At 42.2% G+C, this 27,118-nt stretch overlaps 1 protein-coding gene across 2 annotated transcripts in view; it reads right to left on the bottom strand.

Moving 5' to 3' along the window:
• Positions 1–27,118, bottom strand: part of WNT7A (Wnt family member 7A) — a 56,021-nt gene that overhangs the window by 3,102 nt on the left and 25,801 nt on the right. For both annotated transcript variants that reach the window (XM_075939682.2, XM_089781008.1), the window contains one exon: positions 25,537–25,808. In XM_075939682.2, the coding sequence (XP_075795797.1) occupies positions 25,537–25,808 (272 nt within the window). The remainder of the gene's footprint in view (positions 1–25,536; positions 25,809–27,118) is intronic.

Genomic DNA, 27,118 nt, shown 5'->3' with positions numbered 1-27,118 from the left:
TTTGTCTTGCAGTGTAAAAAAGGGATAGGAAAGAGAAGGGCAAATTCGTTACCATTTTAATTTTTGTCATCAATTACCAAAGTTTTCTGTTCTCTCTTTTGTTGGATATTGCTTACCACTATTAAAGCAGTTCTTGTTCGTCCTGGTCTGTATCTCTCCCCACACACCACTCTCACCTCTCCTCTCCTATTTTTTTCCCCTGTAAAAATCTCTTTTCTGCCTTTTGTCAGCCTAGATTTCTCATCCCACTGTTGGCTCCTTTCAGCCCCCAAATCACTTATTGTACCAGTCGTCTGGTTTCCAGCTCCTGGCAGAAGACTGACTGACAGACTTACTACTCGCTGTATGAGCCCTGTAATTGAGTTTACATAGACGTGTGTAGGGTTAATGTAAGAAAAGACATGAATGTCATATACTTCATTTAGCACTGATATGCTAAATTATGGCAGGTGAGACAGGTGTATCTAGCCTGTAGTATTATTTTCTGTGTCTTAAACTGATAGGCTGCGTCTAGATTGGCATAATTTTCCAGAAATGCTTTTAACGGAAAACTTTCCCGTTAAAAGCATTTTTAGAACAGAGCATCTAGATTGGCACGGACGCTTTTCCTCAAAAGCACTCTTTGCGGAAAAGCGTCCGTGCCAATCTGGACATGCTTTTCCGCAAAAAAGCCCCGATTGCCATTTTCGCGATTGGGGCTTTTTTGCGGAAAACAAATCTGGGCTGTCTACACTGGCCCTTTTGCACAAAAGTTTAGCACAAAAGGACTTTTGCCCAAACGGGAGCAGCATAGTATTTCCGCAAGAACACTGACAATCTTACATGAGATCGTCAGTGCTTTTGCGGAAATTCAAGTGGCCAGTGGAGACAGCTGGCTAGTTTTTCCAGAAAAGTGGCTGATTTTCCGGAAAAACTGGCCAGTCTAGACACAGTCCTGATGTCTGCAGAAGAGGAGGCTCTAGCAACAAGGCCTGCAACCTTCTTTCTCAAGGATTTGCAGCTGTCCAGCACAACTCCAAAAGTGAGCAGTCTCTTGGAAAGGGAATGGCCAAGCTGACCTGGAAACTTGGAGCATCCCTTTAGCTGCCTTTGGTCAATGCATCTCCCATGGATTCCCAACATCAATGTAAAGCTCCCCTTCCCCTATGCAACCCTCTCAGAAGAGCAAACACTGTCTGTTCTTTTAGGGACACACTGTCTGGGTTGTTATAGGAAGACAGAGACTGCATGAATGGGGACAAAACCAACTCCACATACTCAAAGAAACAGAGCAATGTGTCCTTAAGACAGTCTTAAATCACAACACAAGCTTCTCAGCATGTGTGCTACTTATCAACTTTGTGGCTGGGGTTATCTGGTGATGATAGATCAATACTTGTTAAAGTTGGTGTTACTAAAGACCGAAACAATCAAGCTCCTTTAAGCCTTGCAAGTAGAGGTATTATACTTCTTGCTCTTCTGTACTGTAGCTTAAGGGGCCGTATAGTAACTTCTATTTCTGAGCCTTCTGAGGAAGGTTGGGACAGAGCTGTGTTTCTGCCACCATAACAATTTCTAGGCTTTTCGCCTTTTGTTTGAATTTTCCCAACAGTGAAGAGTTGGCGTTCAAAAAACATTAGCTGTGGCTTCAGTTTGCTTTAGTTCCACATGTTGAACTGTCAAGGAAGTCACTGAGAGTGGACTGGTCTGGTGCCATGAGTGGGAAAGTGTCTAGAGAGTATAATTCTGAGCAGATTATAGCAATAATTTGGGGGTATAATAGGCTGCCTTTAGAGAAATTACAGGAGAGTTTGCCTTCAGATCCAAATGTAATGACTCTCAGTGATCTATCTAATAGATGCACCAAAATCTAGATCTGGGAAAGTTTAGCTTCAGAAGCACATCTGAACAGCTTGGCAACTCTGCTTAAAATTAGGGTACATCTAGACTGCAGGGTTTTTCCGAGATGCCAGAAGTATCCCGGGAAAAACTCCGCCATGTCCAGGGATCACATTTGCTCTTCCGCAAAAAAAAGCGGAAGAGCAAACCTGCTCTTTTTGAAGCCCTGTCTTCCTCGTTCTATGAGGAAAAAGGGATCTTCTGAAAGGGGAATTTTCCAAAATTTGGCCCAGAGTAGACAGGCCAAATTTCAGAAAAGCCTCTTGTGAAAAAAAATCAGAAAAAGGTGTAGTGTAGATCTAGCCTTAGGCTTACATTACAGCTTACATTACGAGTTATTTTGAGATACTCCCTCACTCATTCAGTTACTGGATACTTTGTCTTTTATTGCATTGCTCAGGGGTAGCAATAAAACAGCTGCAGCCACCACTATATTTGTCTGCACCTCTGCAAGTACCAGTGATTGCAGCTCCCGTTGGCCATGGATCACCGTTCTCGGCCAGTGGGAGTGGGAGGAAGCAGCATGGCCTGGGACACCACTTCACCTGTTGTGATCCCTCCGTCTGGGGCATCTGGTGCTGGCCACTGTCATCAGACAGGATACTGGGCTAGATGGACCTTTGGTCTGACCCAGTATGGACGTTCTTATGTTCACGCAGCTCCTATTGGCTGGGAACAGTGATCCACAACCAATGGGAGCTGCAATCACCAGTACCTGCGGAGGGGCAGGTAAATATAGCACTGGGGGCCTGCCAAGGCCTAACCCTGGTGGACTGGATCTGGCCTGCAGGCCGTTAGTTGCCCACCCCGGCATAGTCAGTTATAAGAGTAGCACACCAAGGAGATAGATGGAGACAAAAAAGGATCCATAGCTCAGCAACTTGAAAACAATATGGATTCTTTCAGCCATATTTGTAACGGATCTGTCTTTTGAGGTGATCTGTTATACCGATATAGTATTAATAACGTCTCTTGTTCAAGAGGTTGGTTTTGTAGCCTAGTGCAATGTTCAGAGTGGTGAGAAAAATAATGATGTCTAACAACTTTGTACTAACTTTCACATGAATCCTCCCTCAGGATAGTACAAAGTCTTGAAATGTTAATAAAAATACATCATGGATGGTTTATTGTCAGTTGTCATGAGGTTTTCATCCTTTTCTCCCCCTCCTATTCCCCTACCCCCCCCCCCCCCCCCCCCCCCCCCCCCCCCCCCCCCCGATTTTAGATACACTGAAAGAGAACTTAGGCTATTTCATTAACATCCTGTTTACAGACAGTGATCACTGAGGGAATAAACAGTTCAACTGGAAAGAGCTGAGCAAGCTGATTCAATGGATCAGCAATTGAAAGGACCCATGCCATGTGTTGAGCTTGCTGTTCTGGGTGAAGCATCTTGATGCCAGCTGGAACTAGCTTAGGAAGTTTTCTGTTCTCAGGACTGGGCGCAAGCAATTGGGATTAAAAGACCTGACTTCATTTGAACATGATCCTTTTGAATACTAGCAAATGAGCCTGACTATTATGAGTTCTTTTTAAAGAACCAAAAATATGATGTTATATTGTGCCATACCTGATGGGTGCCCTTTTGGTTGTTTTTAATGTTAGCTTAGACTGAACAGCTAACTCATGTGTGTGGTTTATGCATCACCTAGCTGGGGCAAGTATAGGTTGGGGTGACAAGCCCTCTGTTAGGTTACTCTCCTTTATCCCTTTCTTCTTGCTGCTCCTTCCAACCCATTCCCTGGCAAGTTGAACAGGAGTCTAATCAGAATCATGTCTGTCCTCTACCTGGAGCAATGCAAAACTCTGTCAAATGGTGGTTTGCTACACTGGAGTATTGTGGTATCAGAGGCTTTGGTTATTTATCCCACATTAAAAGGTACATACTTTGGCACCTTCGTGCTTTCAGGTTACCTCTCTATACCGCCAGCGATTCAATTGTTGTCTTAAATGAAAAGAAGGACCTGGGTGATGCATGCTACCCAAACAGATTGATATAGAGCAGTGATCCCTGTAAGCTAAGCACTTGGGGCATATTTAGACTATGCCAAACAGTCGAAAAAGGATATGCAAGTTCTGCAGGAATTTGCATATCTTCTTCTGATCACGCTTTCGAAAGTGAAAGTAATTAAGACGTGGCTTTTTCAGCGAGCCACCCTTTTCATCGAAAAGCTGCTCTTTCTTTAAAAAAGGAGGTTTACGTGACTTTTCAAGAAAGGGGGAAGGGTTCGCTGAAAAAGCCGCGTCTTAATTACTTTCACTTACAAAAGCTCTGCTTTCAAAAGTGCAATCAGAAGAAGATATTCAAGAAGATATTCAACCAGAAGAAGATATTCAACCTCTTTCAACCATTCGGTGTAGTCTAGATAGGCCCTTAGATGGCCACCCAAGAGTCATTCAAATGCTGCACATCTGATAAGCAGAGTGCCCACAGCTGGACGTATGTGTTTTTACTGGTGGTGCGCATCCACACATGCCTTGGTGCACGTGACAAAATTTATTCTGTACGTGGATGGAAAAATTAGAGGGCACATTGGTATGGAGTTTTTCTCTTTGAGCCTGGGTATCACATGGCACGTCTGGGGCTCAAAAGAAGCTGCTTACTATTAAAAACCCATCATTCTCCATTAGGCATAAAAATGTCACATTGCCATATTTCAGAAAAGTCAGGATCTGTTTGTTTGAAGGTTTAACTAATAGCTCAGATTTTTCACATTACACTAGGTACTAAGAGAGACCATAATTTGATTTCTTTAAATACAGAAATCTGGAAGGTGCATAATTGCAACCCTGTGGCCTCTGTTTCTTCACCAACTTGCTTTACCCAACATTATCAGCAATCGAAGGCAAATTTGTTATATACCAGTGAATTCTTGAGATTATGCTAATTGCTGACAAAGGGAGTGTTTTTAGTTTTGCCCACTTTTTCCCCCAAGTCCTGCAGTAAGCTGTCAGTACTTGTTGGTTTTTCTCTTTCACGCACCTCCGCTCCTTAGCCTCTGGGAAATAGTTTACATTGAAAGGGTGTGGAAAGGAAAACCTGTACTAGTTCTCTGTGGTGATATTACCAGCAGCAATCCCATGTTTGAGCACTACATGAGGAGTTTAAACAATGGACAAAGAAGAAAAAAGTAGGAGGAAAATACACAGGATGAGAACTAATTTTATATCTAACTTGTGAAATCAGTTCTTATAGCATTTCTGTTATCAAGGTTAGTCAGAATTCCGTATTTTCATTTTTAATCATTTTAGTTTCACAGTTTCATTTGCTTAAGCCATTGACACACTCTTCTGGAACAGTTTTACTGGGTCAATCTATCCTAACTTTCATGGACAATGCAAGATCCTGATTTTGGCGTCATACGAATGCACTAAGACGAGAGTTGAGGAAAGGCCCTTACTCTACTTATGATATATCTTCATCATGTGGACCCATGGGAAGGAGACCCTTAAAGAATTCCACAGGGATTTCAACAACTTCCACCGACCATCAACCATAGCCTGGACTAGTCCACACAAGAGATCCGCTTCCTTGACACTACAGCACAAGAAAACGATGGCCTTATACCAGAAAACTACCGACCATCTATCTACATGCTTCTGTCTTCCATCCTGGACACATCACCCAATCAGTTGTTTACAGCCAGGCCCTAAGATACAACCGAATTTGCCCCAATCCCACAGACGGAGACAAACACCTACAGGATCTCTATCAGGCATTCTTAAATTTTAAATACCCACTTGGGGAAGTGAAAAAACAGATTGACAAAGCCAGCTTTGGGCCTCTGGGCTAGTGGGGGCAGCTCTGTGCTTCTGGATGGGGTGGGGCATTGGGTAGAATGTGAGGAGCTGGACTATCCCTCCCCCAACCAGCCCTTTAGCACCTCCTGTGGCTCCGGTGGCAGTTTAAAGAGCCTGTGGCTCCAGCCGCTGTTGCTACAGTGACAGAAGCGGCTGGGAGCCCCAGGACCTTTTGAATCACTAGATCCCAGACCAATTGCCCCCTTTGCCTGTACATGATCAGACCAGGAATCTGTCTAGTTTAATGTTCTGTCAGTGACCATAGCTAGCAACAGCAGCTTCAGAGGAGAAAACTCTGTTTCAGCCAGTTGTACCACAACACTTCCCCCCATGGCATGTTTCCTTTTAGCCCTGCTCAGTTCTGAAAATTCCCGGACAGGATTCCATGTGTACAACTCAAAGATTCTGTATCAAACTGGTTCCACCCTTGACTTTTTTTCCCCTGACAACCTTGCAAACATAATTTTTGATCCAAAAGTCAAACTAAATTCCTAAGCGCCATGGTACCTTCATCAAGATGCTGCTTGCCATCTTATGCCCACAGTTACTTATATCTCAGCAACCCCTGTAGTTGATAATTGAGCAAATCTGATATAGAATCTGAAGCACGATAAACATAGAGGCTGCATCTAGACTGGCATGATTTTGCGGAAATTCTTTTAATGGAAAAGTTTTTCCGTTAAAAGTATTTCCGCAAAAGAGCGTCTAGATTGGCACAGATGCTTTTGCGCAAAAAGTGCTTTTGCGTGAAAGCATCCGTGCCCAGTATAGACGTGCTTTTGAGCAAGAAAACTCCGTTGGCCATTTTAGCCATCGGGCTTTCTTGTGCAAAAAATAAGGTGCCTGTCTACACTGGCCCTCTTGCGCAAGTATTCTTGCGCAATAGGGCTTATCCCTGAGTGGGAGCGTCAAAGTATTTGTGCAAGAAGCACTGAATTCTTACATTAGAACGTCAGTGCTCTTGGGCAAATTCAAGCGGCCAGCGTAGGCAGCTGGCAAGTTTTTGCGCAAAATCTTGCCAGTCTAGACGCACCCAGAATGCTCATATTTGAGTCTCTTTTCAGAGTAGAACCATATATTTGGTCCTAATTTGGATATTAGGAAAAACTATTTCACTAGGAGAGTGGTGAAGCACTGGAATGAGTTACTGAGGGAGGCAGTGGAATCTCCATCCCTAGAGGTTTTTAAGTCCCAGCTTGACAAAGTCCTGGCTGGGTTGATTTAGTTGGGGTTGGTCTTGCTTTGGGCATCTTCCAGCCCTAGGATTCTATGATTAAGGTCCTTATTTTTCCTTCCCTCCTTTCTCCTAGTTCTATCATATTTGATAACACTATGGTCTCCAAGGATACGTCTACACTGCAACACTATTTCGAAATAAGCTATTCAAGAATAGTTATTCCGAAATAGCTTATTTCAAAATCACACATCTACACTGCAGGGACATGTTATTTTGATTTAGAGTCCCAGGAGGCGCTGGGGAGGAGTAACTTGGAATGGCCCTGGTAAGGAGCTATTTCGAAATAGCAGCAGTGGAGCATCTACACACACCTTAGTTCAAAATAGCTATTTCAGAATAGGAGTTATTCCTCATAGAATGAGGTTTACGGAAGTCCACATAAGTCATCTCTTATTTCAAAATTATTTCGAAATAATGGAATGGCATTGTTATTTCGAAATAATGTTAGTTATCTCGAAATAACAGTGTAGTGTAAAACACACCCAAGACAGCTTCCTGTTAGATCTCATCTGAACTGACTCCAGCTGCTGCCCACTCTCCTGCAAACTGAGCTTGTTTAGAACCTGTGGTTTTGAATGATTTTAGTCACCTGGCTCAAGGTTGGATTTCAAACATACTCCGAAGGTGAATGGTCAGTGATTAAGCTTGCAATCTAATAGCAAACATTTTAAACCACCCTTTCTTCTATCAGTTGGCACTGAACTTGTAACAAAAGTATTTCATAATTATGCAGTCAAGTCTTTTTACCAGTTCGGATACATGAGTTCCTCTATCAGGAGATGCATTGCAAATTATTTATCCTCATTACTTTATTGGCAATCAAGCTTTTTAAAAAGTTGAAAATAAAACATCTCTGCTCTTACAAGTAGTTTTAGAAAAGACATTTTTAATGTTGTTTATATCAAACCAACAGCTACCGTTTTCTTTGGTGAATATCAAAGACCAGCTAGCCACAAGTCTGGCACCAGTTTCATTTAAATGGCAGAATCTGCAGACTGCAAATGCTAGTCCAAATATTTTCACAGAGAAGATAGAATTATGTTTGAAAACAGAACTGTTTTTGTTGTTGTTGCTAAAGTGCAGCCATTTGTTTTTCAAAAACAACTTCAGGAAGACCCATTATCACCTAGATTAGGTTAGATCAGTGCAGGGCCAAATTAGTGTCATCATGTATAAAATATAAAGCTACAATAATAAAAAATACTTGTAAGCCAACTTTTGAAAAATACATTTTCCAGCTTTTCTTAATTTTAATAGGAAAAAGCAACTATCTCGTTAATTATTTCAGCAGATTTGTGTGCTGTGTTGGGAGGAGACTATCTGTTCTGCCATGGGTTAAAAGTGCTGTCCACAGCAATCACTGGATAGTATGATTCAGCAGGTAGTTACATGTATTATAAAACGTAACCAGAAATATGATGTTCTCATTGAAATGGGACAATGACACAAAGGAAGTTTTCTTTGTGATTGTCACTTGCTCTCATCCAAGTAAAGTTCTCATGTTTTGTGGAGATGATAGGGAATATCCAATATTATAATATCAGAGGTCAAATGGCCCTGTTGCCCTAAAAAACTGGCTTCTTCATGAAGTGATATTGAAACTGATTGGTAAAAAGATCTGCTGTCATGAAAGTGTAGATATGTGGGATGAATACTATATCATTATATCATTATCCTTCTTGATATAGGACTGTCCCCTGCTGTGCATTACCTTCATCTCCAAAGAGTTAGATGGCATATTTATGCCTAAAATGAAACTTCCTTCTTCTATTAGCAGCGTATGACATTAGCATTATAAGACAGGACAGTTGTGCTTTTTTAATCACAGTTATTGAGTGTGTAATATACATTTCTATATGTTTATGAACAGAGCCCTGCGTGGATACAAAATTTGTATCTGGATCCATATCTGCTTCCACAAAAATGAGCTACAGATATTTGTTCTGACATCTGTGGATGCAGATACCCAGGGATATAAAGCAGCTATCTTCAGATTTGCAGGTTTCTAAATACCAAATTTGTATCCACATCCATAGGCACAAAAGTGATCTGTGGATATCCGCATCCACCTCCGTAGATGTGGATATCTGTGGATATGCAGGGCTCTATTTATGAAATGCTTTTATGGTACTTCTGGATTAAACATGCTGTAATCATATAAATTCATTTACAGTGATGAGTTTGAGAGGAGACTGAGGCTATGTCTACATTGACATTTTTTTCAGCAGAAGATATGGAAATCGTGCTCTCATTTGTGTATCTTCTGCCAATCCTTTTTGTGGAAGAGGTTTTGCCGCTAAAAAGCCCCATATAGATGGAGCCATTGGTCGGGAAAAAATGCTTTTTCGCAAGATCCTATAAACCTCATTTTTTGAGGAATAAGGGATCTTGAGGAATAAGAGATCTTGTGATAAAGGGTTTTTTTCCGACAAATGGCCCCATCTACACGGGGCTTTTTAGCAGCAAAACCTCTTTACGAAAAGGATCGGCAGAAGATATGCAAATGAGAGTGCGATTTGCATATCTTCTGCCAAAAAAATGGCAGTGTAGACATAGCCTGAATGAAAGTTCTGTCTCAGTTAGGTTTAATAACAACCTTACTCTACTAGGAATGGAATACTTCAGTGGCATTTGTCATTGCTTCTTTACATTTCTTACTTTGCCCATATAGGGATATAAATCCTCTGAATCTGGAAAAGACACAAAGTTGATGTGAATTCTGTGCATATTTCTTCATATTTCATTCATGGAGATAGCATTTTTAAGCTTCAGAGTCTAGTAACATTTTATAATTCAGAGTAAATTACTGATATATTTATCTCTTAACGTTTCTATTTATTCTTAGATTTGTCTCTAAACCAATTACTGTTTAAATGCCACTTATTCCATACTGTCCTGTCTCCTCCCCTGAAGTTTCCAGGTGCATTCTCCCAGAGGAAATACCCAGTCAGACTTAAATCTTTTTGATTTACTAATCTTTCTTTACAAAGTAGATATGAATTCTGTGCCCTGGGTTCAAAGCATATTTCCAAAGCCATCAGATGCCTGGAGCAGGTGTGTTATGGACCTATTGTGTCACATGATCCCATACACTCACCATCTCAAGATCTTGATACAAATTTGGCCTTAAAAATAGCTCGTGACCACTTTTAACTTCTTTAGGAATTCTAATGTAGCCTTCATGCAATTCTTCCAACGCTGTGACTTGCAAGTATTTTATCATTGTCACACAGAAACCCAAAAAATATAGATTCATTCTTTTGCGAGTTCATCTTTCCACATTGTTTTTTATGATGAACAAACATTCACATCACTATCTGAAACATCCAGTTTTAATTAATTTCATTTAAGAACTGGCTCTTTATTGCTGCTACATTCTTTTTGCTGAAATAAGAACTTCTTCCAAAAATATTCTAAAATTGGACTTAGCTGTAAAGAATTTGCCACTTCTAATTGCAATTGGGACAATACATCAGCACTTCCATGTTTTCAGATAGATTATACTTATCTGAGATAAGATCCTACCATCCAAGCCTATCTTAGCAGCTGCTAAGTTATAAAGATGAGCATACTTATCTTCAGGCCAAGAATTTTAACAAGGAGCTTCTGGCCTGCTGTCAATGAAACTTTCCTCCCATGCAGAAGTACTTGGAATTTCCTGATTCTGAGTAAAATACCCAGAGATTCTTTCTCTGAGCAAAATGTTTTGGCTTTGCTTATAGAATTGTCTTGATCCCAACAGGCATTTTATGTAGTATGATGGCATTTACACCTACAGATGTAAATGTCCAAACCCAGTTACTCTTCTTTACTGACAATTGTCTTTCTTGTTACTGCTGTAGACATGTTAGATAGCAAAGTTCCCAAATAAAATTAATGGCCCTCTTCATATTGATGTTCAGTTTAGAAATTATTTATAAGGGGTTAATAAATAAATAATCTTTTTAGTAAAGGGTTAATCAGAGTATAATAGGACAATCGATTCCGTGCAATCATGACTCATCACTATCTATTACATCTTGCACTAGTGTGCTTATACCTATCCACAACACATACAACTCATGCCTGTGATATGCTTATAACAACTATTCATTATTTATTAAGCCTGTATAAAAAGAAACCTTAATATAATGGGTAACCCAATTAAGTAGGGATCTGACTACTGTGGCATGCCTAGGCATAGTTATTTTGGAAACTGCTCCACTTTGGAAGAGATTTTAAGCTTTCTACTTGTATCATTTATCTTAAGTCTTGTGATTAGGAAAAGAGACATTTCTCCTTTAAAAAAACAAAAACAACCCTCCCCCCCATAATCCAACCTTTTAGACTTTTACCATGCAGTCCAGACTCTTCAAATAAATTTCCATATTGTCACCTTAATTAGTATGCCATTCAAATGGTTGATCATATCATTTAAACCTTTTTTATATGCCATTATGTAGCCAGTAATAGAGATGTAGCGGTGTTAGTCTGATCTTGCTGAAACAAAAGAAAGGACTATGCAGCACTTTAAAGACTAACAAGATGGTTTATTAGGTGATGAGCTTTCATGGGCCAGACCTTCTTCAGAGGGTCCTGCCATTTGTTTCATTATGTAGCCAGTGTACTAGCCACACCTGGGAAAAGCTAGCTGTAAATAGCCCCATAAGAATATTGATATGCAGATATTTAAAGGTTCTTGATTGTGTTTCACCTACTAGTTTGTTTTAGACAAATCTTGCCACTTTCTAATGGTGGAAAAAGATACTATGTTTTTAGCATTGGAAATGGGCCCTCATTTGCTTCGTAATTTCTGCAAATATGGACATTGCCATCTTTTCTGTATCCTACAATTGGACCAAATTCTAAAGGAGTGTGGTCCATTGTGGGCTTCACAGGTTCTAAAAGTATTAGGACATCTTGGCTAACCAAGACTCCTAAAGGTTTTGCAACAATTCTTACTTTGGGTATATAGCATTGCTCTGGGCTGGATGAATCTGGCATCTCCTCTGCAGTCACATATGACTTAACATTTTACTAAAGCTTCTACAGGAACATGCACTTCAATAGGTATTTTATATATCTTGTATCAGTTTAGGGATAAGTGTTTTAATATTTTATGACCCATTGAGGAAAAATCTGAATATGTTGTTAAATGAAGTCCAGAATATGTTTATACTCAGATCATTTTCCTAAAATCACACAACTTTTGTGCACAAATTTTGAGTACATCAATTTGGAAAACACAAATTATGATTCTGGCATTAATTCCCCGTTTAGCTATTTGGTCATGTAAGAGTACACATACCTATTGCTCTGTACTCATTAGTATAATGCCAAGAAATACTAGCTATATAGTCATTTAACAGTGCTTGTACCTGTTGCTCTATTCCAGGTGTGGGGAATCTCAGGCCTGGGGGCCAGATGTGGCTACTGGCTTGCCTAAGTCCAGCCCCCGAGGCTCAGCCTCCCTCCCCCTCCCTGCAATGTGGGGAGTGTCTTTTTCCTTCTCAGTTGGGTGCCACATCAGGGAGGGGGTTTTGTGAGTGGCCCTTGACTGATTTATCTGTGGGTCAGTGGTCCTCAACCCAAAAAACCCCACCCCTGAAGTATATTGATTGCTCAGAAATGAGTGGTTCATCTTCAGCTCTATGGCTGGCAATATGTGTCTTATCTTTTCATGGCTATGCAAAGGCTGTGCTCCTTCACAAACTCTTATAATACATAATTCACAGGTTAGCCCTTTAAAGAGCACATCACACTCTTGTGTTTCCAAGACAGGCATGTAAGAAACGTAAGCCATTGTTTTCCTAAGTGATACACTGATTTTGTTTGTTTGTTTGTTTTCACTGAATGGGATTTAAACTGCTTGCTTCCAGAGTTCTGTGCACTCTGTGGATTCCGGCAAGCATTGTCATAGCTCATGACTTTGCAAGGAGCTGAGTTCTGATCTCTCTTGTGCCACAAACGTCTTAAGCAGACTTTATAATATGCAGTGTTATTATAGCCATGTCACTCCCAGGCTACGTCTACACTGCAGGCTTCTTGCACAATAACGGCTATTCTTGCACAAAAATTTGCTGAGCATCCACACTACAAGCCTGCAAGAAAGTGTACAGTAGATCGTCAGAAGAGAGGGCTTTTTGCACAAGAGTTATTCCTCTCCCCACGAGGAATAAGCCTTTTTGCGCAAGAGCTCGTGTGCAAAAAGGCTAGTGTGGACGGGAACAGGGGTTTCTTACGCAAGAAACCGCTATAGCTAAAATGGCCATCAGAGCTTTCTTGCACAAGAGAGCATCCACACTGCCATGGATGCTCTTGTGCAAAAGCACATCTCTTGTGCAAAAGCACATGGCAGTGTGGACGCACTCTTGCACAAGAACTTTTGCGCAAGAACTCTTGCACAAAAAGCATGCAGTGTAGACATAGCCCCTGGGTATTAGAGAGACAAGGTAGGTGATAAGATAATAACTCACCTGCTTTGTCACTACAGGCTACTTAGAAAAACTTATATTAATTGGGCTAAACTGCTGGTTGAAACTGATACAACTCCACTGAAGTCAAGTGCCTCTCACATGCATTGATTCAAACATCTTTATATAGGCCAAATGTAAAAGTGGACTGATAATGCTTACTTACCTTTGCAAGGCTCTTTGAGAATTATAGATAAAAGGAGTTGGCAGAAAAACCAGGGGAGGTGGATCTTTTTGGTCTTGTCAGTTATTGAACTTCTTAAAACTTTCTAGCATTGTTTACCAATGTTTGGAGTAATAGGCATGCACGTGTAATATCTCAGCTGTGGGTATTGTGTCTTACACACACACCCCAGTGGCTGGCCCAAATGCAGGTAAGACTTGAGCACACCAACTATTCTTTGGCTCAGGTTGTAGAGGCTTGTTCTGAAAGACCCAGGTTCCACTCCTACTGACATCCCATGATGGGAGAAGCATTACATATGAATAATTCATGCAGATGCACTGTGAATAAAGATATCTGGCATGAGGTAAGATATCACAGGCACCCTGGTCAAATTCAGTGTATGTGTTATAGGTTATGTGTGGTGTAAACAACTATCTCTTCAGAAGTGTGGAAAATGGTATTCCAGAAGGACCTAACCAGATATTAGATTGTCAATAACATGCAAAAAAGTTAACTTGCTCAAGCACCAATACATTTTTTAAAATCTGGGGACTTCACTCTTTCATGTTTTTAATTTTCAATGGCCAAAATATCCATATTGTCATGCCGAGAATAGACACACAAGTCCATATTTAGACACCTGAATAAGAGACCTGAATTGCAAGAGTGCTGGATACTCCCACTAAAATTTTAGCACCTACCTCTGAAAATATTGCCACCTCCTTAACAAGCCTAACTTTAGGTGCCAAGTTTGAAAAAGTTAGCTGATGACTTTTTTCCTGTGACCTCTGCCCCCATCCCCTAACGTACACACAGAAGGAAATTCCAGAAACAAGTACAAAGAAAAAACATACAGTATTTTAACATAACCAAGATTATGGTAACAGAAATTATACAGAAACAGCTTCTACCCACTATGGGTCAGAGTAAAGGTTGTTGTGTTGTGATGTGATGTAATGTGCATGTTTTTCTCTAGAGCACAATAATATGTTTGTGGTTTTAGGATAAAATCTGAGGCTCTTAAACACTCAGTTTCTTTGCTTTTAGTGTTTAGGTTTTGTGTGTGATGTAATAAGTAAGCACACTGTCTCTAAACAAGCTTACCAATGTAAAACAAAGTTTTGATTTTGGAATATTAGTGAGACACTGACAACTCTTCCAAAGTCAAAGGGCATCTTTCCATTGACTTCGGTAAGAGCTAGTTCAAACAGTGAATTATATAATGTCTAAAATAATCCTTCATTTCTCCTTGGGTACTTGTGAAGGGGTGTGCACTCCACATAGGATGAGAAGGGGTTAAAGAGGCCAGGGAGGGAGGGCGAGCCAGGGAGAAGGGAACTGATGGTGAGCAGGCTCAGCTGTGCAGAAACAGAGTGCCTGGGAGAAAGAGCAAACACTCCCTTCGAAGAGGGAGGAAGAAGTTGGTTTAGACCTGGTGTTCTCAAAGAAATAGGTGACAGGAAGAGCAGGAAGCAGTAAAGGAAAGGAGCAGTGAGGGCTGAGAAACCAGAGACCAGAACTGCTATGCTGAGGGTCCCTGGGCTGGAATCCAGAGCTCAGAGCAGGCCCAGGTTCCCCTACTGGCCAGTGAGTAAGTGGTATCATCAGGGCAGCAGGGGAGAAGACTTCCTGGGACTATTTCCATAAAAGGACTTTGGGTAACTCTGGAAGGAAACACAGATGATGATCTGGCCACAGGGCCGAGTCGTGAAGGGGATGCTGCGATGTCTGGAGTGAGGCAGGGCTGCACGGTGAGAGAACAAGGGGAGACATCCACCCTCTCCAAAGAGGGAGCACCAAATGATAGAGCTAACCCCCAGGAAGGCCAGCAAGAGGTGCTGCTGTGGTGAGTGGACCCCAGGCCAACCCTGTACCTCAGTGTTCACTAAATGATGTATGCAGCCAGCTTCCCAAAGAGCAAACGTGAGCTAACTTTGGAAACATCTCCCAGCTTCCATGAAAGGTTCGTGACCTAGTCAGTGACTTTGTATTATTTAAGCTATTTAAACATTATAGTGACCTTCTGATTTTTTCTGTTATGAAAAATTCATGAGAGTAAATTTGGAACTTGAGGGCTTTTTATTATTTATTAACAGGACTTGGCGTTTTCTTACCTGTCTTTGTCAGCGCTAGTAATCACCTCCATGAACTGCTAGCTTTGCTCAAAATGCCAGAACCCTCTAAAACTGTGATTGCAGGTAAGTGATTGCATTTATCATCCCCTAATCTTCAGTGTAAATCAGGAATTCAATTTTCAACCACATAAGATGTAAGAGGGAGTTGAAAGCCAAAATACAAGTAGGACCATGTATCACAACTTCTGATGAGTTGAAAGTGGAGGACAAGTGGAATGAAAATTCATTCTTGTGGATTACAACTCTTGTGCAGTCTGATTCCTTCTCATAATTTAGAATAACATTAATGTTCCCTTTATCTTTACCCTGGGCTGTTGAGAAGATGCAGAGCTTGTCTGTCAAGTTTTGTCTTGTTTTAAGACTATTATCTAAAAGCAGTAGGAAAGCTATAAAATAGAGCTTTGATCCCTTCAAATACAAACAAAATATTATGAGAGCGCCCAGGATCTGTATTTTTTTTCACACCTAGGAAATTGTCCTGCATAGGCCTGTCAGGTGTAGTGCAAACATTCAGCCAGACCCGGAGGTAGGGGGTGGGGTAAAAGAGGAAAATGGAGTGGTGATTTCCAAAGTGTTCCGCATTTCCCTTACTTTGCTCCCATTTAAATGAATGGAATTTTCATCATTGACTTCAGTGGGAGTGCTGTTCATTCAGTGCTGGGCCCTCTTGAAAATCCTGCCTTACAAACTGCATGTCGAAGGAGCTGTGCGTGGGCTTGCCAGAAATAACTACTGTTTCTATCGCCTCTTCAGTAGATTGCGTCATTGTAGTGATGGTTGTACAGGCCCCGTGCAGTGGTTGTCAAGGAGAAACTAAACACGTTCTCCCTGAGCAGAATGTCTATAACAGGGCTAGGATTGCAGGGGTGGGTTATGTCCAGGCCTACCTAGAATGAGTTGTTCTGTCAGGAGAGAACTCTAAATTGGATTGGCTCGGGCTCTTCCTCTGTATTTGGCTGGAGTGAGGAACCGCACCAACTGGGAAGTCAGAAGGGGCTTGCTGGGAGCAGCCTTGTTGCCTTTGTTTATGGGCCTCTGACTGCAACAAGGTATTTGTCTAGGACATTTGGATGAGCCTGGTAAGCCCTCCATTTTGTTGTTGTTGCTGCTGCTGCTTCTTTCCCTTCTTGGCAGATTTCTACCAAGCTGCTTAGTTACACTATTAAATCAAGGAACAAGCCAATGTGTAGGGATATTTCGGAGGCTAGAGACATGTTTTCAAAGTGGTACAGATTATTTTAGCAGTAGAGTTTCCATATAATCAGATCACAGGTTCGAGTGAAATTTAGTGAACATGCTGCCTTTGACCATTTACCCTGGAAGATATTTATATTTGTGTTTTCAGAAGCTTGCCTTTGAGATTCCCTTTATTTCTTCAGCTCTATGTATCTCTGCTCACTCTACATCATCCCTCACCCGGCCCCACCCTTTTGCACTCCGGTATTGCAATAACCTCCTCTGGCCAGAAAGAGTAAATGCAGCTACTCGCCGGGCCTGTCAACATCGCTCCAGCCACCATCCTGAAGGGAAAAATGTACCCCTGTGAAAAGCATTCCCCATAAAGGAATGAACAAATACTAGGCATTATCCTGAGCTCACACCACTGTAAACTGGAGCAAATCCTCTGAAAACAAAGAAGTTAAAGCACTGAAGTAGCCTGTTTGCCTCCACAGGGCTCCCAGTCTCTGTCCCTCAGGAGCCGAGGACCCAAACTCTAATCCTTTGTTTTATTGTACACTATGACGATGGACTCCCAGGCTTAAGGCTGATCCACCTCCTTCGTAGTCTGTGGAAATGTGGCCTTTGTCTTCAGTGGGACGGGATTTGGATGTTAATACATGAATGTTTTATATGACAGATTTACCATTAGATGGAAGCAAATAGAAAAAATAGTTTGCATCTGTTCAGTGCAAGATACAGTCTCTTTGGGGATTTCTGTGGCTAAGTGGCTTCCCATACTCAGAAGACAGATGCATTGGTGTTTCTATGTGTTACATCTGAGATGGCCTGGTGCACAGCCAGTATTTCAATATATTTGCCCCTTCAAATGTTCCTGATACCCAGTGATATAAGCAACTGAACCAAAGCTGGAGAGTAAACTCCTGAGAGACAATTTACAACTGCCAGGCCTGTGAATGGGGGGATGAAAGGGCAGTTGCCCTGGCACCCAGCAATACAAAAGGACCGGGACCTCCCAGCTGCTGCTGCTGCTTCTACTACGACAACAGTCCAGAGCTCTGGGCCCTTTAAATCACTGCCAGAGCACTGTACGGCAGCACTAAGGGCTGTGCAGCCCCAGCCCCGCCCCTTCTACTTGAGGCCCCACCCCTTCCAGAATCATGGAGCAGGAGCCCTCCCACCCCTACGTCTTTCCCAGTGGCCCGGCAAGGCAGTCGGCCCCACTGACAACAGGAAACTACTTTCATTCTAGAATAATTAACCATTGAGGTTATTCCATTCATATTTACTAACTGCAATGTGGAAAGTGGTTGATCCGCCTTAAATTTAAAGGACGCGCAAAAAGTTGAAAACTGAAGGATTCTAAAAGCAAAGATCAGTGGGGGCAGGGAGGTTTAAGCAAAGTTAGAAAATAAATAGTGTAACTTTTTAAAGGGCACTAGGAAGTCGTGAGCTTCAGGAAACATATGACTGTCCTGCCAATACTTCTGGTATCGGTAATTAAATGATACTGCAGTAACAGAGCAGCCTCACCCACTTTTTAATTATTCTTCTATAAGTTGGTCTCCTAGACTCTCTGGAGTCTATGGTAATTTTCAGCAGCTCCAGGCCCAGTAGAGCATGCATCTTGATGTATAACCCCTTGAAAACATTCCTGCTTGTGTAGCTGTTGGGATATTTGAATACAAAAGTACATACTTTTGGCTACTGTACATTAGCCAATTGCTCTCTGTTGTAAGCTATAAAGAGCCAGATTGTGGCAAGCTCTTTTTCCAGTACAAGGGCCATTCTCCCCTTGCTCATTGCTTGTGTTGTTATGGCACTAAGGGTATGTCTACACTTGCAGCCTAATTCGAACTAGGGCTGCAAATGTAGGCATTCGGAATTGCAAATCAAGCCTGGGATTTAAATATCCTGCTCTTGATTTGCATCTTCCCGGGCCGGGCACCATTTTTTTTTTTTTTGAAATTTACAAGCCCGAAGTAACTGCCTGCATCTACACGCGGCAGTGAAACGAGTGTTTGAAATAAAGCCCTAGTTCGAACTACCTGTTAAACCTCATTGCAGGAGGAATAACAGGTAGTTCGAACTAGGGCTTTATTTCGAACGCCCATTTCACTGCCGCGTGTAGACGCAGGAAGTTACTTCGGGCTTGTAAATTTCAAAAAAAAAAAATGGCACCCAGCCAGGAAGATGCAAATCAAGCGCGGGATATTTAAATCCTGGGCTTGATTTGCAATTCCGAATGCCTACATTTGCAGCCCTAGTTCAAATTAGGCTGCAAGTGTAGACATGCCCTTATAGGACTACTCCCTACAAGCCGTCTTGTGACACAGCTATCTCTGAGGAGGTGGGGAAGGCAGGCAGGGCCTCGCTCCATCCCTGTGGCATGCTGGCTGTACAACGGCTGGACTCTCCAAGAGACATTGTATATGTATACACACAACAAAGCTGAACCACAAATGGTGATGACTGGCAGTCTGTCCCCCCTGTGGGCACCTAAGCCATCTAGAAATAGCGCCAGCAGTGGCAGCCAAGAACCCCGGGCCCTTTAGAATTGCCACTGGAGCCCTGGATCCTGCGCTTTGGCCGGCTCTGAGGACTGGCAGGGATTCAGGCAGCACTGGGGGCTGGCTGTCCTAGCTCCGCCTCTTCTCCAAGCAGAGCTGGGACCCCACATGCACACACTGCCCAGGGACACTGCAATGCTGTTGGCTCTTCTGTGGTCTGGTGATTCTAGTGCTGATACTAGCACTGGAAGAGAGTGGGGAAAGTATACAAGGCAGTTTGTCTGAGGAATCCAAACCTACCCTGAAGTTAACACTTTGCTAGGCAATAAAAGAGACCCAGCCAGGAAAGGGGACCAAAATGACATAATGCTTGGCATTCCACAATTGTATTGTGGGGATTCCTAAAATCCTTCATTTCTAAGCACCACTGTTTCATCTCAACCTCTTCCCCTACAAATAGGACAGTCAATATTACACTGGATTAATTCTGAAAATTACTTGATCCATTTGGATCCACTCCTTATAATTTCTCTCAGCCATGCCTGGTAGTTAGAGTACAAACCCCCTGTTTGTTCATTCAGAACCTCTTCTACAACATATATTTAACTCAAGAGCCCAAGGAGAATTGAAGCACTACCAATTCATGATAGAATTACTAAATTAGCACACCTATGTGTGTCTGCAAAGAGAAACATCAAATAAAAATCCACCTTGATGTGCCCTTGGATTGCAAAAGCCTTCTAATGTAGCCTGTACCATGATTTATAACAATGACTCATAATGTGGCGTTATATTTAATATGATGTAACACTGATGCAAGATGTCATTCACAGAACTGCAATGTCAGAGAGAGAGAGATTTGATAATGTCCTTGCTTCTGACACGGAAAGAAAATCTTTCAGTCAAAGCACCAAAATATCTAAGCTCTTTCATACCTACTTTGCTATTTTAGCAGGTTACACTAGTAGATATGGAAGTTTCCTGCATAATTTAAGTATGTGAGAAGTCTAATTTGCTAATTGAAGAGCCAACCCACAACTGTTGCATGTCTGCAATTCCCATGAAGTTAGTGGAAGTTCGGAGAGCAGATCAGTAGTAGGCTCATGCTACAAATTAACAGGAACTTTATCTCCATTTTCTGGCACAGCTGTTATGAATGCTCCTACAATTCTCCTTGTTCTGCTTGCTTCTCAGTGTGGTCAGCCAGCAGTTCTGGACATATGAATTTGGCAAAGCAAAGGGCACCTGATGTGATGTGTCTCAGATATGGAAGAGGGTTCCAGGAGCCCTCTTAGCAGAAAGAGATATGCCAGACAAATGAACTAAGGCATCTCCCATTGATTGAGATGTTTTTCCAGGGTGCAAGCAAAAATCCCTCCTAAATCCATCTCTGAGCTCACTGATCTGGCTAACCAGGGGTACATCCATACTGCAGTTGGAGTTGTAATTTCCAGCTTGAGTAGATGTCCACGCGCTAACTTTGATTGAAATAGTGCACTAAAAATAGTAGCATATCCTGGGCAGTGCCATGAGCTGGCTATGCAATTACATAATTAGGAGGACCTGGAGGGGTTTTTTTTCAGGTAGCTCACCCATACCATCAAAGCTGTGCTGCTGTGTTTAGTGTGCTAACTTGATCAAAGTTAGCTTTCATATGTCTACCCAAGCTGACAATTTTACCTCCAGCTGCAGAACAGACATACCTAAAAAAGAGTTTCTGGGAATCCCAGCACTGCCCAATAGGAGTGACTATTGAAGAAACTGGGAGAACTTCCACTTGCATATGTGAGGGGGAAATACAGAGATACAGATGAACCCTGTTTATCCCTTCCACCCAAGCAGCTAAATCCTGTAGATACTGAATCCATAGGACCAGTGACTGACAACCATGGTCAGAACTGGATCTATATCCTGGGACAGATGGGTTAGAGCCATGGCTAGAATTCGAGTTAGGCACCGTTGGCACATGCATAGGGGGTGCCAGCGTTCTAGGAGCACTAAATGTTAAGTGAGTTAAGTTTCATTTTTTTATGGAAAACATGAAGATCATCTCTACACAGGGGGACCCTGAAAATGCTATGCCTAGGAGTGTGTAAGGTGCAAATCCAGCTTTGATAAGAGACCAGGAACACATTGTATAACTAAGTGTACATGGAGACACTCATATTATCCTTGGTCTGAATGTTACTGCTTTGTGAGCTAGTTCATTAGCTATTACACTAATGAGACTGTGTCAGGAAAAGGATGCTAAGAAATTAATATATGAATAAACTAAAAAAATGCATGGTTAAAAAGCAACAACTACACCTGAAGTTCTTCTCTCACTACACTGCTTACTTGATGAGTCTCAGTCATGCCTTCTAAAACCTAGCTGATAACACTCTTATCCTGTCTGTACTAGCAGTTAAACCGTTGTCGATATGCTGTTCCAAGGAACAAGTTACTGACAACCACTCTCAGCAGTGGGTATGTCTTCTAGAGTAGACCGGGTTATTCCTAGTAGTTTGGAATCTTTTGGAAAAGAGTCCCAAAAATATATGGATCTCAGATATTCCCTGTTGAAACACAACATGCCAGGCTTTGCTGTGTCCATTTGTGGCATTTAAAATCAGCAATCACTCCCACTTTGATGCATGCCCTCAAGTAGTCCTTGCTGTAGAATGGAGCAGGTGACAAAAACTCTGTACAAAACCTGATTATGACCGCTGAACTAAATACAGTCTTTAGCAATCCATTTTCTACTGGTTTGTGGCCACGCAATAACACCCTCCCAGGCTTGTGTTGGTCTCAAATGAAATCAGTAGCTCTACATTGTGAAGGCTTCAGTTACAGGCATATAAATATCTCCATATCAGAATAGTTTCTGAGCCTGCTGGAGAAATGGCAGTTTGCCAAAGACAGCACACACCACAGCTCTTCCCGATAATAAGACAAACACAGTGAAACTTCCCAGGCTCTAGTTTTTTAGGACTGTGTGTGTTGTATACACAAATTAGACATACAATCATTGTGCCCATGTGCAATTGGTGGGAAATACAAAGGACCAGGCACATTATGCTACATATCCAAGGCACAACACAACACAAAGCTCACAGTCTAGAGAGTCAAGAGACACGGGCATGACTGCCATGTTATGCTATGCCTCTGCCTTGGCTAGCTCAAGGACTTTTACAGAACTTTTAAATGGGCTGTGATTTTGGCTCCCACCACAGCCCCAAGACCCAGATGCCTACTACATTTTTGTCCATGTAATTCTAAAAACCTAGGCCCTGTAACTATAATACACAACATTTGGGATACTTTGTCTGATTCCTTTAGCTGTGCAGTAGTGATGCTTTTCTAAAAGAACCCCCAGTGCCAAACATACTTGTGAGCAGCCGGATGTCAGTAAGCCATTTTAAGTTCGTTTTTTTCCTTCCAGCTCCAAGCTACACCAGTTATATGGAAATGAACCTCTCTATAAACCAGCTCTTGCAAGATACAACAAAAAGGGGGAACGCCACATTGAGTGGACCAATTTCCTTTGTTATCATTGACTTCAGTGGACTTACACTGGTGTAACAAAAGAAATGTGACCCTCTCTGTTAAAAAGCCCGGTGGAATACAATCAGGCTATGCTAACTCATCTGCTGTAAAGAGCCTACCAGCCAAGAGAGTGATTCTCAGACCACTGGAGTCTACCGCAGGGATTGTTAAAATCAAGATCTTTGAACAGTTACTCAATGAGATGAGTTCAGGCGACATTAATATTTCTGCTGTCGTAACAACTTAGTAGTGTTCTGAGAGATCATCTCTGCACTGAAAAAAAGAAAAGGTTCGTATCACTGCTCTAGCTTTCGGCAGCAGTAAGTCTGAGGCAGGCTATGCTGTTGCTTGTGACAGAAACAGTAGCTCTTTTTCAAGGCCCAAATGCTGTGGGCTGCCACTTCAGTGCCAGATGTGATCTCTCAGAGCCCTAATTATTGTTACTGCAACAGAAATATTAGTGTCTTCAAGCCACTTTCCACTTCAGGCTACTCAGACTCAGGGCTAACTCACAGCAAGACAAAGACAAAGCCACCACTTACAGCCTGGCTGAAAAATTCCATCGAAGTGCCGACAGTGGAGAAGGTGAAATAAAGAGCCAAGAAAGCACAGGGAATTATTTTAGCTTGGGGGCTGGAGCTGGGGTCAAGATTGGGCTGTAGGACAGTGAATTACTATGTTCAGGAGCCCTTCTGCTCTAGAAGGTAACCGTGGGTCAGTAACAGCACTGTTCGCTGCGTTCCATCCCGTGAGCCTGTGCAATCCAGCTAAGGCCATGCGACTGCTCAGGTGTCCCTGAGGCATTATTTGGTGAACCCTTCTGTTGATGATGCACCTGAAGGGAGACAATCCAGCTCACTGTCCTTAGCTCTCTTGGCTCTATAATACTTAACAGTAGTAAAAAAATGACAGGCCAGTAAAATCAGCAGACAGGGCTGTAAATGCACAGGGAACAATAAGAAAGAGGGTGGGCACATTTTTTTGGATTTAGGGGCCACTTCAAGAATATGGTAAGTCATCAAGGGCTATACTTTTCCATGATATTAATGGAAGCAGCGTGGGGCCTGGGATGGAGGTTGGGGTACAGGAGAGAGTGTAGGGTCTGGGAGTGGGTTTGGGTAGAAGGAAGAGTTTGTGACCTGGGGCAGGAGAGGGTACAGGGTCTGGAAGGGGCTTTTGACCTGGGATGGGGGTGCAGGGGTTTGAGTTCTGACCAGGAGCAGAAACGGGTTGTGACCTCAGTCAAGGGATTGGGGTGCAGGGTCTGGGAGGGGTATGAGTGCAAGAGCGGGGTGGCAGAAGTTTTGCGTTATGGGAGCAGAAGTGCAGTGGCCAAACAGCTGGGGGGAAGAAGGGGCTGGTGCTGACCAGGAGGCACTTACCTAAGAAGTTCCTGGCCAGCAGCCTAGAGGGTCCCTCAGGCAGGATCCCTGCCTGCTGCACCCCCTCACACCGCTCAGAGCTGGGGGCGAGGCAGCATGTGGAGCCTCTTCCCACCTCCCCTCGCTCATGATGGCACTCAGAGAAGCACAGGCCCCCACAGCCAGCCGCTCTGAGCTGTGTGCAGGGGGCAGAGAAAAAGCCATCCCAGATCTGGTGGCTTTTGGGGCCAAATCCAGCCTGTGGGCCATATTTTGCCCAGCCCTGAATAAGAAGGTGTTTTTACATCGTTGTTCTTTCAGAGTACACTTCCACATGGTAATTTAATGTCCTATGAACCAGAGATCCTGGCCCCTTTGTGCCACTGGCCAGTGTAAAGACCGACTTTGGGCACTTCCTAGCTAGCACCAGTTAGAGTGCTCTGAGGCTGCTCTACTGTTCCCTGGGGGCCAAACCACCTCACAGGGATCTGCGGAGCACAGATGTAGTTCTTGTCACGAGTCCTGTGCTGAGTGCTGCTCTGCTGGACAGGCGTGCCAGGGCCCGCATCTTTATTCTTTGCATGTGACAGTAGGAAATCTGAATATACGACAATATATTGCAAAGGAAGCAAAACCATGAGATGTCAAGATTCCCAGAATTGCTGTGTAGATTCCACATAAAAAGTGCATGTTTACAGCTGCCAGGAAGACAAAAGTTCAAACACTGTTTCTGCCTGAATGTGTTTTAAGCTGCCTGTTTCTAAGGAATGGTGGGGGAGTTTTCCATTTAAAATGATAACCCTGCCTTACGTGTGTATATATTATGTTGGGTTAAAATGAGTTGGTTTGTGGTCTCAGTTCCATTTCGCTCACATTTTCCCCCCTTTAGCTATAGTCCCCACACAAAGAGCAAGATTTAGACAGTTGGGTTGAAAGTGATCCCTTTTCAAATGAATGATGAGACATTCATGTCTCAACCTGAAGAGAAGCAGATTCAGCTACACAGTAGCAAGAAAGCTTTCTACCTTAAGCACCATTTGACTTCCCAGCTAAACTGTTGGTTTGCATTTTCTGCTTTATGACTGGAAAAAGTAACATTTAGACAAATATTTGACAGATGGATTGTCCAACAAGTTTGTGTAGCTTACAAAAGTGCGTGTCCAACTACTGTAAAATGGCATTAGTCTTAAAGTCCATTTAGTTCTTAACATTGTGCTGTATGTGTTGTCACCGGACCTCTGATTCTAGACAAGGAATTGTCATATGATGATAGAGAGCAGAGACACACCTACCTTACGCCCCGCCTCATTGTTGTGCAAGTTCATGAGAGTCCTTGCATTTTGCTTAATCTCCCTTGCATCCACAAACACTTTGGCGAATCCTATTCCATATCTGATGTCAGCAGAACAACCTCCCCATTTCCATCCTTCGTCTTTATGGTACTGTCCCTGTTTTTCTTTATCACAGCCACAGTCGCTTAGGTTTCCTTGGGTACAGGCAGCAGTGATTGCATGTGCTACTCCAGCCGCAATGATGGCATATGTGAATGCTGCTTCTCTGCTACCTGAAATTAAAACAGTGCTGTAAGTATATGTGACATCATTTGTCATGGAATTATTTGGGAAAATATGTGCAAGTCAGCATAGTACAAATGCCACAAGGTTATAATTAGAAGTGTTATAAATATGCAGATATAAGTACTATTCTGCTATTCTAAGTATTGATTTTTGTTGACATTCAGGCACTCTGAAAAAATAGAGCTCCATGCCACAGTATATTTAAGTTCAGGTATTATCCAGATAACGATATACAAATATTTCTCAGTTACCATTAGAGCTAGCTGGGAAATTTCCAATTGAAGTTTTTTTTGTTAAAAATATCAATTCATCAATTTGTGGGACATTGATAAAACTCCCAAGTTTGGAAAAATAGAAAAAAGTTTCAAAATTATCAAAATTTCCCATTTGAAAGGAAAAATTTCAAATTTTCATTTGAAATTTCTTCTCATTTAGAATTTTTTATCCATTTAGTTATACAAAAAGAGTAAAAACTCAAAATCAAAACCAAACATTTCAAATTTATCAAAACAAAAAAGGCTGAGTGACCTAATCCAATAGCTTTTTCAAATGGCCAGTTTGTGGATATTTTCAAGATTTCAACTTTTCATTCTGATTCAAAATTAGAACAATTATTTAAATCTCAAATCCCCTTGTTAAACATCTGCCAACTGAGTCCTGTTATGCCCCAAACAACCACTGGTGATAGCTTATGATCAGGATTGGGCCGAGGCGGGCTGTGGCAGCTGGCGCCCCAGGCAGAACGAGTGATCGGAACCCCTGCCTGCACAGCTGTCAATGGAGTAACATCATCATCGGGCGTCCTGGGTGACCCATGATGTCATCATCGGGTACCTTGGGCGCCCCATTGAAGGCGGCGTCCTAGGCAACGGCCAAGTCGGCCTACAGTCATGGGTCACCCCTGCTTATGATTCATAGAACAAGCAAATTTCTGTTGTTCATCAGACTTCATGAGAAACAGGAAGGAAGGAAAAGGAAGAATGAAATGGTTGTAAAGTTTCCTTCCAAGTAAGGAAATCTTACAGGCTCTCCATTCTCAGCTGCATCCATCTCTCTTCTCATACGTGATCTATGTTTTTATGCTTGTCTCTAAGTGGTTCATTCTTTTAATGAAAAATATCTTCTTTCTTACCTCATAGCAAGGAAGCATAATGGATTGAAAAAAATCAACAAAGTCTATTAATAAGGAAACTTCTTTGCCAATTGCCAACATGAACACTCTTTACACTTTTCAGAGGTTATTTACACTGATGGTGCTGTGTGCTATGTTTACAAATGAACTAACAACCAACTTCCC

The sequence above is a fragment of the Pelodiscus sinensis genome, chromosome 11, assembly GCF_052426305.1.
Source record: "Pelodiscus sinensis isolate ZL-2025 chromosome 11, ASM5242630v1, whole genome shotgun sequence".
NCBI lineage: Eukaryota > Metazoa > Chordata > Testudines > Trionychidae > Pelodiscus > Pelodiscus sinensis.
Note: the sequence above shows the minus strand (reverse complement) of the source record. Positions and strands in the feature narration are given on the sequence as shown.